Below are 18,859 nucleotides of genomic sequence, written 5' to 3'. Positions count from 1 at the left end.
ATGACAAGGCCTCCTGTTACACCGAACTGTAATACGTTAATTATAAAAGTGCTTTACGCAAAATGGTTATTCGATTCTTTCACTAAATGCTGTGTAACATTAGCTATAATATGTATTGAGTAAAATGAACGTTTTAAAGTTATTTTTAATAGTGATTACATACACTTATTCATTCAAGATGACAGTTTTTTATTAAATATACCTACTGTAAATAAGTACAAAATAAATACGAAATAGAATATGTTTAAATTAGCTGAAATTTGTTAAATGAGAATAAGTCTTGTCTACAAAGCTTTATCAAATACAAAAGCACTATATATGCTAAACATTGACTGTGTAAAACAAGTTTTGTGATAATGCGGAAACCTAAAGTATCTATAACAGGTTTTACAAATAAAGAGGGATTATATTAGCATTTAATGTTCGTTTAAAAGTTAAATGTTTCGTGGATTATAAAATTGCAAGATGTTTTCAGATTATGATTAATACAAAATATCGAAATGAATCTAATATTAAAAAAAATATATTTATACTTAATTGGTATATACCTACTATTGAACGTTTTACACATCATGTTATTTTCACAGAATATTAAACATAATCACAAGGGTGTACTTAATTTAAATGTTCTAAATTAGTCCCTTGTCGTAATTATTAATTAACATTATGAAACATCGTGTAATACGGTGTGATAGGCGGACACCTTTACGCAACGTAAGTCCCTACAGAGAAATTGCGCATTTGTCGTAAACATGTTGAAATTCATTCGATTCCAGGAAACTTTATATGCATTTTTGGGAAACATTGACATTAACATCAGCAAATATAAATTTAGAGGTTTATTTGAAGAAACAACAATGTTGTAATAGAAATACCAGCAACTAACGCCTTTTATAATAAAAAAACTAAAAAGTTTAATTTTTCAAATCGAAAATATTTAATAATTTGTGCTGATTAAATCAACCAATGATAAATTTAAAACAGTAAACTTTAAGATTATCGGATATACATAGTTATTAGTTATGTATTTTTAAAAACTGACCGCAATTCATATCATTTTATAAAACACCTGAACCTAAAAAAATTAACAACAAAATACGAACCTTCGAGAATAATTTCTAAATTCAAATCTCGATATCAAAAATCGGGTTCATTCAAGTTCATATAGAGAAAAGGTGTCACATAGATGCGCGCGCTCGTGACTTCCTCGTTCCCGCTTATACGGAATTTAAATCGACCTATCACCATCCCAGTCCTGTGCTATAATGGTGCGTTTACACACTCGTACGAACAGCGAGCCGAATCACGAACGAAAAAACGAACGAACGTGTTGTGTGTGTCTTGAGATTCAAGAGAGCAAAGTAGTGTGTAGTCGCGTCAACATTCGTACACGAATGTTTCGAGGCGAATGTGTAAATGCACCGTAAGCTTCCATACATAACGGTGTCCACAATATTTGATTGATATGGTCGGGACGTCGCCGCGCCGCGCGGACCGTTTGGTTATGCTCCAATGAACGGTACAGAATTATAGTGAGACTGTCACCATTTTGCTATTGACAATTATCTTTGCGACAGGGTTTCGGCTGGCTGTGTGCAAATTGCCGGGTTTCGACATGGATTTTGTTTGAATGCTATTTGTTGTTACTTAAGCTGTTTTGGGAAAGTTTTTAATGTATACTCGTATCGCTCTTGACCTGAAACAACTTTTATAAGGGATAATTTCAATCTGTAGTTTATACTCAAGCTCTTAGCTGTATATACTTACTAAATTTTCAAGTTATATTGAATTTATTATATGTATTGGTATATTAAGACAGGAAAATGCGCTAACGTAGGAGTAATATGTAGCGTAGCAAAATAACTCGTGAAACCTTTACTTGCTTTCAACGCGGTATCGAATTTCATAAGTACGTGCTATTTCAAAGAAAAATAAAGGTCATTAACCTAATTTTTTATGTATTTAACTATTTATCAAATATAAAGTAATAATATTCGATTGAATTTCTGAAGGCTCTTTCTTAGTGTCCTTATTTCTGATGTAAGTATTTAAGTACTATTTAGCAATCATCTCCAGAAAAATCCCAATGTAAGCTACTTACATATGTATAACATTTACATAAATATTTCATAAAGTATAAGCTTATTATATAAATACACTCATAACTAGAATAGTATTTAATAATCTGTACTATAATAGAGAAACTCAGACGGTCAAACATCTAGATGGTCATGGCGCAACATCGCTCCATCTTGGTGTTAACGAATGCAAGTCAGGGGCGCTCCTTCCGCGACAATTTAACGGTCATATCGCTGGTTATTATACATTGCTGTATATTGTGGGTTATTGGGACAAATGGTGTAACTGGTGGGTAATGGAAACTGCAATGTACTTAGAACAAGGTTTGAAAGTATTTATGATTTGGTAACGTTTGTGATGGTGTCTTTATTAAAAAGCACTTCCTAAATTGAGAAGGTAAAGTAGCAAAAATGTTATCCGTTTCTTTTTTATGACATCAGGAGGCAAAAGAGTAGACGCACTGCCAAGCAAGTTGCGTCGCCCCTAGATGCTTATAACCGAGGTTATGGATGTTGCCTACCAGAAAACTGTTTAGAGATCGCATATCCCAATAAGAAATATAGCTTCACCTCGTTATCTTATATGGATCTAAGCAAGAATATCGAATTACGGCTAAAAACACTGCCCTAAATACTTTTTCAACGCCACAGAAATCAGTATTCGCATTCAGGCACATTGACAATATTTCATCTGTGCTATGAATATAATCTGTGGCCGAATCGAACGGCGCTTTCTCCGAACGGAAAGGCGTACCAATTAGGAGTCGGGAGGGGCGTGAAGATGTGAATAAATTGAATATTTGAATATTAATTCGCGCAGTGCCCGAGAGATGGCGGTAACAGGACTGAGGACGTGACGACGCGCACCGCACATACCAACCGAGCACCTGTCTCTTGTATAACTTTTTTCTTTGTCAGATTGACGTTCCAAATTCAAAAGTAGGCGCGTTCTTATAACAGATTATAAAGAAGTCCTTCTTTATCGAGTGCATAGATAATAAATGATTCGGATACAAAGGTTTTTGAATGTAAGGTGAAGTGATAAATAATGTGTTAATTTTTTTTATCATAAAGCCTTTTATCTTATAATCAGTCACGACATAATAAACGATATTGTTTTACGTATTCGTTAGTTAAAGAAGAATGGAATTATACTAACATAATAGCTGCTTGAATATTCAATATGTAGCCTGTATCTATTATAAAAGTTCGAAAGAATCAACAAATAGTAAATACATACGTAATTTGTCATGACGTCATTTATTATGATTTTATCGACTATTTAAAAGTAATTTGTAATCTACATTGAATTAAGTGCCTCCCTTCCCTGACTTCGCGTCGTAAATTTTAAGCACGTCAATTTTCGATTCGTAGAATTTTCTAGATGCTAATTCCATCCCAATTGGATCGTAAAACAAAATAATCGTATTCCCAGTGTTTATAGAGGTAAACAACCTTTACATTAAGGTACTTGATACATGAATTACGTGACACCTTTCCTAATTATAAGCCCGTGGCTGTTACAAAAGTTCTGGTGCGCTTTCTAATATTTTTAATGCAACTCGATAAACAATACAATTTTTCTTACGCATGTAAATGTAAAATGATATGATAAAATGGCGTCGGACTGTCATCGCAGAGGACAAGTGTATAGGAAAATGCTGGAGCGAAATAAAACATGCCGCCAAAAATCGAGATACATGGCGATGTACTGTTGACGCCCTTTGCCCCACCTAGGGGTCTTAGGATATTAAGTAAGTAAGTAAGTAATTTAAATGTAAAGAGCATCTTCTAGTACTTACTACTAAGCTAGTTTAGTCATAGTTCTATTACAATAGATTCTGTAATATAATTTAACCTTTATCTTTGGAAATACATAGCTATTAATAATGATTTCATGTCATCATTTTACGATTTCCAGAATTGAACTTTGTATTAGACACTAATCAGTGATAAAATTTATTACTTTGGAATGCATGATTTCAATATTGAAATGGTAATAACTCATAAACAAGATTTCTTTGTTATTGCAGTTAACCATAATGAAATAAGTAGGTATAATTAAAAAAAACACGATTTGAGTTAAGAAAAAAATTAGTAGTGATATTATTGTATCGTCACAGATCCTTGATAAGTGTACAAAGTTTGAATTAAATGTGCCTCAAAATCAACTCTAAAGAAGTCGGTTACATATCGACATACAAGTGACGCTAATTTAGGCGTGTTAAAAAGTACCAATGCAGAACCTTTTTAAAAAACGTTAGCAAATGACTAACTTTGCCTAGTCTAATTCCACTTATCAATACCTGATTCAATAGTGTGTTTGTCACTATCTTATCCGCCAGGATGTTGTCTCATCTCGGTATGGTCCAATTGACCAAAGTTGTCCAATACAAACACACATTGAGGTTATCTGAACGCCTAATCGGTGACGCTAAGACATTTGAAAGGTTTTAAATGTTAGTCATTCAACTGAAGAAATGTTTGGTTTTCTTTTGTTTTGTGCATTGAACTAAGTGTGGCTATTGATAATATAGTTTTTTCAATGAAATAATGTACTTAAAGATGAATGAACATTAGAAATTGGTGAAGTAGTTTTTGAGTTGTAGTATTAGAAATAATTTTAAGAAGTAACGAACAATAACATTTTCCTCTTTGTACTAGTAATATTGGCTTAGAAAAATACGTTAATTTGTAAAGATGGTTTGTTTATCAACGGCTGAATGGATGTAGAATCTAATCACATGTTTATAATTATTAATATGTTTGTGAAGCTGTAATTTAGAAATTTATTATTATTAAAATTTGAAACCGAGAATAGAAATATAATCATAATGGACATTTTTATCTAGAAATGATCTTGCTACAATCTTATTTCCTCTATATTTGTAACTAGATATATCTAAGATACACAGATATATAGCCTATAGCCTTCTTTGATGAATAGGTTATCTTACTATCTTTCCAAATCGAACCAGTAGTTCCCGAGATTAGCGCAAACGAACTCTTCAGCCTTATAATATTAGTAAAGATAGATTCTTTAATTTCGTCAAGCAATTAGCTTCTTTGTGGAACGTTCTAGTAATTTCGGTAAGATGTGCGTATACTTGTGTTCCAAGAACAAAAGAATCTTACAGTTTTATCTCTGGGATGTTGGTACAGGTGGATTATACGTCAATACAGCTAACGAGGTGATGTTTGTTTGGTTGTTGCGTTTGTTCTTAGATAAATAGCATTGGAATTGGTTAATGGTATCTTGTATTTAGGTGTATCTAAATATCTATATATATTATATAAAAGAAAGTCGTGTTAGTTACTCCACTTCTCAAGAACGGCTGAACCGATTTAGCTGAAAATTGGCAGGGAGGTAGTTTAGAGCCAGGAGAAGGACATAGGATACTAAATATGTACCACGGGCGAAGCCGGGGGGGGGGGACCACTAGTAAATATATAATAATATGTTAGTATTTTTAGATTACTATATTTTTAGTTACTTAGATACTTTTTATTAGATTTAATTAAGAAAAATCATTATTGAGATGAATAACAAGCGCATTTATTAGAGTTTACAAGACGATAATTCGATTCGAGTAAAAGTTAGAAAACATTTTCCAATCGGAAATTAAAAGAACTTTGAAAATGTTCATAGATGAGGTGTATTTTAAATGTTTTATATTAAAGATCTATCTTAAACAAGTCTAGCAACTTTCTATCTATCTGTAAGGCGTCTGCGTGTAACTCAGACGTCTTAAGCTTATTAAAGTAAGAAATAATTAAAACAATTATGAACACTACCTGTAGTGTATACGGCTTCTTACATTCTTCTAGAATAACTTAATAATAGTTTAAAAAAACTAAAAAACACGCTTTTCATAGAAAACCGAACTAAAAAATAGAAAATTTTATCAAATTATTGTATTGTCATCGGTCCTCAATAAATCTACAAAGTTTGAACTAAATCTGGCCGTTTAAAGTGGGTCAAAATCGCGCCCAAAGAAGTCGGTTACAAACAAACAAACATACAGGTGAAGCTAATATAAAGCGTGTAAAAATATATTCCTACACCGTTATTTTGTATCTATAATACAATATCAAACTAGCTATGCCCTGAGATTTTACCCGCATTGCTCCGCTCCTACGTTGGTCTTAGCGTGACATAGCCTTAGCCTATAGCCTTCCTCGATAAATGGGCTATCTAACACTGAAAGAATTTTTCATATCGGACCAGTAAGTAGTTCCTGAGATTAGCGCGTTCAAACAAAAAAACAAACAAATTTTACAGCTTTATAATATTAGTAGGTATAGATTTAATTTGCAAATACGCCGCGTTAAAAGCTAGTTTATAATAAACGTACGAATAATATTTAGAAACATTTCGAAACAGATCCATAAAACTGGCCAAGGATTTTCTAGGTGTTCACAAATTCAACGTAGCGAAGAATAATAAAAATAAAATTGTTTACAATTACGTAAATAGGTACTTTCGTCAGAATAAAATATATCTTCGCTTTTTATACTGATTTATATTTAATTAGTTAACTTGAGTTAGTTGAGACGGTTAGCTTGTAATAAAAATAAATTAATTTTATATACTTTGTTCAAATAATAATATAATAAATATATTGATAGCGTATTTATTAGTTTAGATAATTATTGTGTTATTGGAAAACGATTTTCCGATTAGAAATCTTAAGAATTTTGAAGATTCATCATGACTGTGGAAAATTATGATGAAAATTATGTAGAAATGAGCTCCTATTCCTATGCGCTTATTGGAACTTCAATTGCCATCATCACTAAAGTCGCTTTCTCTGTCCCTATGTCCCTTTTTATGCTTAAATCTTTAAAACTACGCAACGGATTTTGATGCGGTTTTTTTGAATAGGAAGGTTTTAGTATATATTTTATTAGGTTTAAGACAAAGCGGGCGAAGCCGCGGGCGGTGAGCTAGTATGAAATATAACACATTTAATCCTTATATAGATAACTAATACCTACGAAAACTACCTATATCTCGATTCCTTATTTCATAGAATGACTATACATTATACAATATTGAATCACAGATAAATAACATTATAACAATTATGCATGAATTGCCATTTTATTTTTAAACTGGACCGCAGTAAGTAATTAAGATATATTTAATCTATACTAATACATATTATAAAGCTGAAGAGTTTGTTTGTTTGTTTGAACGCGCTAATCTCAGGAACTACTGGTCCGATTTGAAAAATTCTTTCGGTGTTAGATAGCTCATTTATCAAGGAAGGTTATAGGCTATATTTCATCACGCTACAGGCAACAGGAGTGGAGCCACGGGGGTGAAACCGCGCGGAGCAGCTAGTCTGTAATAAGTGCGTGACTTGTAGAAAGGATAAATGACAGTTTCCCGACGAAGGAAGGCTTCTAGGGAAGCGCTCCATCTTAGGCCACATTTCATCGTGACATCTGCATCGTGGCCAAGACTCAAGAGCTTTCCTATCGCACAATAAAAAATCAGGTGTGAGCCGAATACACGTGTCAGAAGTGAAACTTCTTTGGCAAGATACCAAAATCGTCGCATTACTTCATGACGTGACGGTATTGCCATGAAGCGACCTTGAAATTTTACTCTCAAAGCGCTTAGAAGTTTCACTTCAAAAGATAAATGTTATAAAATACGCGGGTAGTTTGTTGGTGTCGGGTTTGGCGCATGCGCGCAATTACAATTAGTCGTCATGTTACCGCCGCGGAGATCGCACGCGTCGTTGAGATAATCTTAATTGCAGTATCGAGTTCGCATCCTGTTGTTGGAATGTTATTTTGATCTCAGTTGTGAGAGTATAGTTAGATGAAGCTTTTCGATAGAATACATTGCCGCAGTAAAGGTACATTGAACTGCATTTATTTTTACAAATGCCTATAAAATGGTTACCTTTAGATTCGTACAATATATAAGAATTCACTGTGTTACTGAAAGGAATCGTATACCATAAAATATTATCATGTCTAGACTTATAATTGACTAGCTTCCGCCCACGACTTAACGTGCATCCCCGTTTTTCCCCGATCCCGCAAGAAATTCGGGAAATTCTTTTAGCGGATGCCTACGTCCAAACATCTACCTGCATGCCAAATTTCAGTCCGAGACGTCCAGTGGTTTGGGCTGTGCGTTGATAGATACATATATAGATAGATTAATTATTATTCATTCCAATCGGAACATCCATTTTTAAAAGAATTCATTCAGATCGCAAACGTTAGAAATAAGGTCTCAGCACAAAGGTGACTAAGCTATTCTAAACTACACTTAATTAAGAAAATACTTCCACATTATAAATATTAAGTTTAAGTAACAACTAAGTTACAAGTTAACTTGAAACTTACGTTGTGACGCCGGAGGCTCCGCCGCGGAAGGCGCAGGCGCGTTAGCCGCACCCTGCATGACCCGTTGGGGACAACGCCTGTTAGATAAAATATCTATAAGTATTTAATATTCTATTGTTAGTGATTTCATAAAAAATGGAGTAAAAAAAAGGTTTTTCAACGGCATTGTTCAGAAAACGTTGAGTATAAAATTTGTGTAGTTCTTCAATTGTTATTGTAATCATGTATTGGATCATTATAATATATTTCTTGAGTCCTATTTCCATCCATTGGACAGACACTTTTTCAAATCAATTAAACAAATGAGATGAATAGGTAATCTCTTAGAGCAATTAAAAACTCATAATTGTCCAAGAATCTATATAAAACACAAACTATTGACGTAATATAAGTTGCTACTGTACTCCAATGCTTATAACCAAAGCTAAGTATAAATTTGCATAAAAATAAAAATATGTTGTTACAATCAAACAATATATAAGTACATATAACATTTATATATACTCGGCCTACTTTGAGAGGGAAGTAAAACACAAACATATACTTAACAGACATTATATAGCACAAAAGAATCGATTAGAACAAAGAAATGAGTCAGAAGCCCTCAGTTATCAGTATTTCCTATACATCGAGAAATGTGTATCTATCGTGACGCCATGATGGAAAATGTATAAGGCCGTTTCGCGCCAATTTTAGATTTTTTTCTCAACATATTGCTTTTTTATTTTTTGCTACAGCTAAATGCTATTTTCAGAAACTATTAAGATAAAAATGGTATAATTCATAGATTTTGAGTAATATATCATGAATATTAAGTACCTAATCACCTAAGGCACAATTCCGTTATCAATACATAGCAATTAATTACTAGCCCCGTGCCAACAAAGTTAATTAAAAAAGAAAAAATAAACCTTAAATAATTTGGAAAATCCAAAAGTGCACGCCTCATAATTTTTTTTTAATAAATATTTATTAATTATTATTTTTGTTTATTTAATAACAATTAAACCACATCGAATCAGACCCTGAAAAATGAAAGGGTTCTATTCCTGAGCATACTCAAGCGTAAGAGAAAAAAAAAGACTCGATTAGTAAAGTATTTCGGTCGCTATCGTGTTAACAAGAAAAAGGATCCGCACATACAGACACACGGACGTCCAAGACAGAACTTTTTTAAACTGTTTTTTAACTAGTTTAAATAACAATAGCGTTAAAAATAGTGTTTTTTCTTAATATGTGTGTGTATGTATTATCTTACAAGTGCAATGTATGATACATAAAGACATTTTAAGTTTGAAAAATCAGATGTTTTGCGCGAAGTGACAGTAGTACCCACCTCAACGCTTCGCTTATGAGGCGTGCAAAACTGCTCACAGAAGCAAAAACTATACTCTATGTCGCTTAAAAACGAAAACATAATAACACAAAAAAGTTTTCATTAAAAAAGAACAGAACATAATCAGCCAGTACACCAAAAAGTTTTCATTCAAAAAAAGAAAAAAAAATTCGAACGCCGATGTGTCGCTTTGTCACCTGTGTTACAGACTGCACTTCAAGTGACCCATTAAGGACAGACAATGCGTGCTAACAACCTGCGATGTACCGTATAAATAGATGAGGTATAGGGATTGTACTGTTTTGAGATTGCTCCTTTCTAAAGGAATGGATTAACCTTAGTTTTGGTGCTGTTTTGTCCATGGTCATTTTGAACTTCTATAATGTATATACCTACAGCAAACACATTTGACTAAATGGTTTGTATTTTATATAGATACCTACCTATTTGGTTGGTAAGTTTTGAAATGGGCTTACAAGTTACAATATTATGTATTTGTTACTTAACAATGCATTTTGAATTAAGCATGTCTTTTTGGGTTAGTTTTGTTATTTTTTTTTCCAATTTAAAACAAACTTTATATTATTTCTTTTGTTTCCTGACGGAGAAGAAACTACTGGTTATTTTCAAGGATTTTTCAGTCTTATTAGAATTTAAAAGTGTTATGCAAGAGTCCCCGAATATTTCCGAGTTGGTACGACCAATATTCGACAGTATTTTGGGCGATGCCGGGTGTATATCTTCTATAAAATAAATATCAACTTGTCTGTTGTCACAATACTCCGCTGTATTTCCACAAAGGCATGAAAATTCTCACAAAGCTTCAGTTTACGCCAACAAAGAAGCGGCCTCTTTGTACGAGACCGTGTAATATTATCTGAGATAAGCCGCCATGTAATAATATCTCGCTTTTAATTCGATAATTGTTAAATGCTAAATTGATGAGGTGGTTAAATAACACAATGAATACTTTCTTTGTTTCCATGAATCCTAATGATATTAATAAAATTCTTTTATAAATGCAAAGGTTTGTGAGGACTGAGGATGTATATATGTTTCTTCTTGACAGATTTGGATGAAGCTTTACATTAATATAGTTTATACAGCAGAATCCATACTAATATTATAAATGCGAAAGTAACTCTGTCTGTCTGTCTGTTACTCAATCACGCCTAAACTACTGAACCAATTTTCATGAAATTTGGTATGGAGATATTTTGATACCCGAGAAAGGACATAGGCTACTTTTTATCCCGGGAAAATGACGCAATCCCCGAAATCCCACGGAACGGGAACTATGCTGGTTTTTCTTTAGACTGCGCGGACGAAGCCGCGGGCGGAAACCTAGTAGTACATAAATTGTACAAATACTTGGTTTTGACCCCGTGGTTCGTAAGGGGTGAATCCGCGCGGCACAACTAGTATGATAATAAATTAAATAATGTTTATAGTAATGTTTTTAATGTTTATAAGCTTATAGCTGACTTTAAACATTGCTGTCTTCTAAATGAGGTGCATTTCCGAAGATATATTTTCCTCAGTTATATTTATAATTTTATAACTTATAATTCCTATTTTGGATAAATGAATCGATTTTCTTTAATAATTGATCACCATAAAGATAATTAACGATATGTATCATCAAATTAATATTTTTATCTACCAGCCGTGTTAAAACTAAAAAGGGATACGATAAGTTCTTAAAATAAATAAATATATAATTTATTAATATATCTAATCCGCTAAGCATATTATATGATAGATAAAAACACTTGTTAATGACTAAAACTTTTATCAATTACGCTCAACCATTCCTTTCCTTCACTAGATATATACAAACATGCATTAGATAATATAAAATACCGCTTTCATATCTCTGCTAAAAAATTTCCAAATGCCTCATATATCTTATTCATAATCTCTTTCCAATATTATAAGAAACTACCTATTTGCCTGCGGCTCCTCTCGCATTATTTTATTCTTTGCTAACCTCAGAATAATAAACAAATATGTTTTAATGGTCTGAAGCTTTACTATTTCCAAGTTAAAGGTAAGTACTTATTCTTATTGGACTGGATACTGTTAGAATTATCCAGGAAAATTTAATCAAATCAATTTTAATTAGTACACATTGCCCATTGGGCTGTTCTCTTGTACATATATTTGAGTGTTTCCTCCATGTACGTCTATGTTTAATATATCGCTGTTATTACTTTGCAGTTTTGTCGAACCTATATTTGATACCTACATAATTTGTAACGCATAGGCAAGGCTAGTTAAAATATCCTACTTCAACCACAGGACGATCCTGTAATTTCCCAAGTGTGTTTCATGCCAATACGTGCACTTTAGACTTTTAAGTCCAATTTCAAGAACCCTAATAGGTATAAAATAATCTTAAATAATGATTTTGTACAGTCACATCTACTAGATAACAGGTGAAATCCTTGTCACTTATCTGATAAGCCTGAGGTAATTGATTTTGCTTGTATCTGTTTTTCGATTTGAGACACTTGGTTTTGTGTTTGGATAAGATTTATCTAAGGTAAATCGGTTATTTTAATCTATTAATGTAAGGTTTTTATTTATCTAGATTCTAGAAGGTAACATAAATTACATATTATAAGGATGTTAGACGAGCTTCCTCTATAAAATATTTTAAAACTCTTTTATACAAGCACCTCTCCAATTTAGCATATCCTTCTATTTAATATTATGTATTTTATGTATACTATCTTCAGTTTTCACAGCCACCCGCGTAACATTTTCTTTTCTTCTTTATCTCTTAGGGGGCGTCCATAAATTACGTGAGTTGTTTTAGGGGGGGAGGGGGTCGAGTAAAATCTCATCTAACCTTACGTTGGGGAGAGGGGGGGTGTCGGCAAATATCACGGATTTTTTTTTTAAATTGAAACAAAACAAATTATACTCTTTTGGTCCATTTAATCCAAATAACATGCTTAAGATTTTTATGTTACGGACTTACGGTTAAGATTTAAATATTCTATTGTTACCTTGTTATAACACTAAGGCCCGATTTTTCAATGCTTGGATAGAACTTATTCGTCGAATAATGTATAAAACTACCATTTTAAAAACGTATTCTAATTGCCCGTATTTGACAGTTTACGTGACATTTTAATATTATCGTGTAATACTTTATTGGACGGATAAGTTTTATCCAAGCATTGAAAAATCGGCCCTTATTATAACTTTCAGCAATACATATTAAATACTATTTTTAACTAGTCGTAAACAAAAGCACGAAGCATTTTTTTTTCGTTTTACAATGACAAATAATCATAGAAACCCATATTTTGAAAAATCTCACGTAAGATGGGGGGATGGGGCCCTCCCAATAAAAACTCATGATATCTCACCAGTGGGGGAGGGAGGGTCAAAAAATGGACAAAAACACCTCACGTAATTTATGGACGCTCCCTTACCTTTTGGGCAGTCTGGAAGAGATCGCTAGTATAAGCGATAAGGCCACCTTATGTAACTACCGTATAAATCCATTTTGTATGATTGTAAATATTTTACTTGGTGTGGTAGGTATATTAAATTGATAAATAAATAAATCGGAGCATTAAGTAGGCTTGTAGGCTTTGGACTATACCTTTTGGACAATACCTGAGGCTTTCGCGGCATCGGCTTTGGACAATACCTTTTTCTGGATGGATGGATTAATTTTCACTACATATAGGTAGGAAGATTCAAGATGCTGCTATTAAAATAAGCTTTCTTGAATTGATAAATGTTTAAATGATAAATATTATAATAAGTTATAAACAAAATCGTTAAAAGTATGGAAATTATTGATATGAAAACAGTTCTAACGAGAAAAGCCATGTTTTACGCACATTTATATTCAAATGTTCCTATTTAACTATGTACGTTTAAATTGAATATAATAAATAAGAACTTATTTCGAATATGCATTGAAATATCTTGCGAGTTATGCAAATGGCACAGACAAATAATACTTGAACAGATAAAATAAAATATTTTCTTTTATTGCATCGCGTATGAAGACATTAAATATTAATTACCTTTATCGGTAATTCCGTGACAAAGTCACTAATAACATCTGTATTGTGAGATATTGATGATCATTGCTTTCGCGTGATGTAATAATATTTAAAAATATATTTATTATCTTGTTTTTTTCTAAACCTTTCGATAAATTTTTAATTGTAACAGGTTCAATATTTATAGGTCTAGTAATTAATCATTCTAGATATTTGTAATTTGTTTTTATACGAATAAAATAATAATTTGTATAGATGAATATTTTATTAAATGTATTGAACGTAACCGAAACCTTATTTCAGTTGAGTTCTCTACTTTAATATCAAAGAATATAATAAAAATATGGAATAGTTATGCATTTTTTTAATCACTAGGTACATACAAAACAGAGTCGCTTTCTCTGTCCTTATGTCCCTTTGTATGCTAAAATCTTTAAAAATACGCAACGGATTTTGATGCGGATTTTTTTTATAGATAGAGTGATTCAAGAGGAAGGTTTATTAGGTTTTAGACAAAACGGGCGAAGCCGAGGACGGTAAGCTAGTTTAAGATATTTAGTCCATAAAAAGTGATCATTTGTCAGGCATAACAGCTTTGTAGGTACATGCGTGAAGTGTTTTCGTAACTCTGCCAATAGATGGCGTTACTAGGCCGTGAAGTTTGGATACAAGTTATCGTCTCATTAATATATTATTAATTCGTATTTTTTAACTGGCAATTAGTGATAAAAATGTCTGTGCTGTATCTTTGTTGAATAACCAGTGCCTGTTTACGAAACGTTTAAAAAATAATGAATTTGTAGTTTGTACATAGACAGCGTGAACGTCATTGTTAACGAAGACTGAAAAAAACCTTTCTTTTAACAGATTATGTGGTCTTTTCTTTAAAAATTATTAAAAAGACACATAATCAGTATTGAATGCTTAATTTAAAGTAAAGATGCTGTGATTAATAGACGATTAAGAGGTAAATAAATGATCTAAATTCATTTTAAATTTTAATGCTTTATGATGCGTTTAATTGATTTAATACTTATCTACCTTATAAAATCCTACTACTATTATAAAGGCGAAAGTTTCTAAGGATGTATGGATGTTTGTTACTCTTTCACGTAAAAAAGACTGAACCGATTACAATGAAATTTAGCACACATATAGAGGGTAACTTGGATTAACACATAGGATAGGTTTTATCCCGGAAATCCCACGGGAACGGGAACTATGCGGGTTTTCCTTTGAAAACGCGGGCGAAGCCGCGAGCGGAAATCTAGTATTTACTAAAGTGAGTAAACATCTATATTCTATACTATTAATATTATAAAGCTGAAGAGTTTGTTTGTTTGAACGCGCTAATCACAGTAACTTTAGGTCCGATTTGAAAAATTATTTCAGGGATAGATAGCCCATTTATGAGTAAAGCTATAGGCGTCATCACGATTCACGGTGAAACCGCGGGGCGCAGCTAGTCTTTAGTCTTTACTATCGCTGTTCATTTGAACGTGTAATTTTTATTCAAACCAATTAAAAATTACATGAAAATTTACAAAAACATTTTTATATGTAGGCACTTTTTGTGATCGTATATTATTCATGGGTTGAATGATCTAACCGTAGATATTATTACCTGTGTAATGTGTAAATGTTAACAGGATAGAAAAAAGGATATAGATTATTGAATAAAATATGTTATCATATCTAATATAATGTACCATATCATTAAAGGTTATAGATAGGCTAGAGAACAATGAAATATTTTGAGTGGATGAAAGATTTTGCTTTGAAATTGATATTGCACGCCTCATAAGCGAAGCGTTGAGGTGGGTACTACTGTCACTTCGCGCAAAACATCTGATTTTTCAAACTTAAAATGTCTTTATGTATCATACATTGCACTTGTAAGATAATACATACACACACATATTAAGAAAAAACACTATTTTTAACGTTCATGATATTTTTGATGTCATTTAGGTTATTTAAACTAGTTAAAAAACAGTTTAAAAAAGTTCTGTCTTGGACGTCCGTGTGTCTGTATGTGCGGATCCTTTTTCTTGTTAACACGATAGCGACCGAAATACTTTACTAATCGAGTCTTTTTTTTTCTCTTACGCTTGAGTATGCTCAGGAATAGAACCCTTTCATTTTTCAGGGTCTGATTCGATGTGGTTTAATTGTTATTAAATAAACAAAAATAATAATTAATAAATATTTATTAAAAAAAAATTATGAGGCGTGCACTTTTGGATTTTCCAAATTATTTTTGGTTTTATGGCATTCAAATGCAAAAAAATTTCTATTCTTTAGTAGGTATAAAAGGTTTGCTTTGTCAACATTCTTTTAATGATGAAGTAACCGTGAAATATAGTTTTTTGTATAATACATACTAGGTATATCTTTTCTATATAACATTTTGTTCAATTCTACTTCATAACCGAATTAAATAGGTAAGTGTGTAAGCTATAATATTTTTATTCATTTTATATTTGACTTTATGATTCAATTATTTTTAAATGCCATAATTTTTTAAAATCTTTATTCTATTTTTTAAATCTAACATTTAACAAATACATATTCAATATACCTAAACCATATTCAAAAATATCTTCCTCAGATTATCTATAATTTAGATCACAGATAAATAATAATAAAAGTTCGTTTCCTTTGTCATTTATTAAATACCTATTTTACGTCGTAATTGAATAATTTGAAATTGAGAACAACAAGATTAGATAAAAATAGCTTCACCACTTGAGTTTGAGAACGCAATTACTAGATAATATTTGAGTGAACGTCTCAATTTAAGATCGGATTTTGAGATTGAGTTTTTATCTTGACGGTTATTGTATACCTAGGTACTTTGGTAATTTGTTTTATCTTTTCAATTGGTTTCTTTGTTTAAAATTAGCTTTAGGTTAATATAATATTGTATTTGTGTTATTGGTATTGTTAATAGAAAAAGCGGTGATCCGCGTCGTCACAATTTTGATCTTATAGGTAGTTTAAACTGATAGGTATCTACCTTTATAAGTTACTTTTTAAATGCAAGTTAAATTTATAATTTTATTAAGAACTTAGTTCCTATGTACCAGTAGGTACATAGGAACTAAGTTCTTAATTCTACTAAGTTCTTATTGAAAATGAATAAAAATAAATTGTTTTTTAATCTACGTGATAGGTATTCACCCAATTTTTGCATGAAATAAAAAAATAGAAAAGAAAAGGTGCTAATTTCTGTATAATATTACGCATTTACCGTAACTTCTCATGATGAATACCTAATCAGTAATCATAGATAATAGGTAGGTAGGTATCTAACAATGAAAGTCATAGTTTTATCAATATTTTTGGAAATGTGTATATAAATTTAACTAGCAAACACAGAGACACCTTTTCTTTGCTATAAACCTCACGGAGCCCGAGACCTTTCCAACGAATGCAAAACCGTGGAAATCGGTTCGTGCGTTCTGGAGTTATAGCGTCAGGAAGGAAAACCCGACTTATTTTTATGGTAGTAGAGAGAAGATAAATATTCATACAATTTTTATACGATTTTTTTTTAGATACCTACGGTTAATAAAAAGTAAAATCATTTTCGTTACACAATTTCATCCAATTGGTATATCTTATAAGAAAGGCAATTATAAATTTTAATGAGAATAAAGAGTAAAAATATAATATCTCAATTCTCATTTACAATTAACATATTATCGGTATTACTAAAAATAGGTGCTTTTTTACTTTAATATGTAGGTAAGTTTTTTTAATTAAAAATGTAATGCGGAATTAAAAACCTGAGTAAAAAAATTTGTAACGTAAAAAGTCATAAAGCTCAAAAAAGTAATTTCGTTTTTCGTTCACAAAAATAATGTCGATCCCGTCGGGTTTTTACTAGTTCCGAATTAATATAAACAAATTTAATTTATATAGGTAAAACATGGATTTTTTTCATTTTATACTCTATTTAAAACTCACAGCACTTAATTAAAAAATAAATCAAACACAATATTTAACAAAACATCCAAAACAAAGCTTTTTTCGTTCTGTCGAAATATAACGATAAACAATAAAAAAGCACACACCACTTTCGTATTTTTTCCTACACAAGGAGATCGATAAATTACTTTGTTTCATTTTTAATTCATCGAATTCTGCGACACGGCCTACTCGATTTAAATGTCTGAACCTAAAAACAAAACAGGGCGACGGTCGCACTAACGATAATTTGCATTGTAATCTAATCGGTTAGACTTACACTTACCCAATCGTGGATAATTTTTGCGCTATCAGCCGGTACTAGAAACTACTAAAGTCCAATTTCCAAGCTTCCAGTCTCTCACTTATCACGGTAACTTTTGAGCACAGATTTACAGTCTTACACTAATAAAAAGTTCTAAGGCACTTCTGGATATATTATCGCGTCGCGTTGCATGTGTGCATCTTCCGCGGGAACGACAACCTCGCGCGGCGAGATGTCGTCTCCTTGTGATGAGAGTACGCACTGTCGCTCTGCTCTCGGGGGAGCAAAAGATGGCCGCCGATTGGTCGAGACCGTCGACCGGGCGCGCGGGGCGAACGAGAGCGCGCATCTCGGGCAGGACGCGTGCGAGCGAGACGGATAGCGTCGTTCGTTTCGTCGTCCTGCTACAGATTGTCCGGCGGGCGAGCTCAGGTGGATCATTGTTTGAGAGCGCGAAATGATAATGTGGAGATGCCTTTACCGATGTCGTTCCGTTTTTATCGAACATTATTTAACATTATCTATGAGATAAATATGAAACAATATGGCGACGTGAACTCATTAAAAACAATATAATAATACAATAAATTTATTGTTATCAGATAATGAATAGACAAGATTTAGAGATTAGGTATTTATTACTACAAGGAACTTAATTATCCACGCGAATTGTAGATGGCTGGTAAGTGGTAATTAGTAAGATGGTTAGCTTAAACGTTTTAACCGTTCGGATGAATGTTAAAGCATTAATTATTTCTAGTAAGCATTAACATTTCTGAATTACGCTTACCGTACACAGTATCATTTA

The 18,859-nt window shown here is 32.2% G+C and overlaps 1 protein-coding gene across 3 annotated transcripts in view; it reads right to left on the bottom strand.

Moving 5' to 3' along the window:
* Positions 1–18,358, bottom strand: part of LOC149897506 (uncharacterized) — a 31,922-nt gene extending 13,564 nt beyond the window's left edge. The window contains exons 1-2 of one of the 3 annotated variants that reach the window (XM_090116470.1): positions 18,073–18,358; positions 8,448–8,524 (exon numbers count right to left, since the gene is read on the bottom strand). In XM_090116470.1, the coding sequence (XP_089972596.1) occupies positions 8,448–8,505 (58 nt within the window). In that variant the 5' untranslated portion in view covers positions 8,506–8,524; positions 18,073–18,358. Of the gene's footprint in view, positions 1–8,447; positions 8,525–17,893; positions 18,013–18,072 lie in introns of those variants that run through there. The other 2 variants (XM_090116471.1, XM_090116472.1) reach the window with 2 other exon arrangements.
* Between the last annotated feature and the right edge of the window lie 501 nt (positions 18,359–18,859).

This window comes from Colias eurytheme, chromosome 25, assembly GCF_061535395.1.
Source record: "Colias eurytheme isolate Ceu_HAF_F1 chromosome 25, ilColEury1 Martin Lab GWU primary, whole genome shotgun sequence".
NCBI lineage: Eukaryota > Metazoa > Arthropoda > Insecta > Lepidoptera > Pieridae > Colias > Colias eurytheme.
The sequence above is the reverse complement of the archived record's forward strand: the minus strand, read 5'-3'. Positions and strand labels throughout refer to the sequence as shown.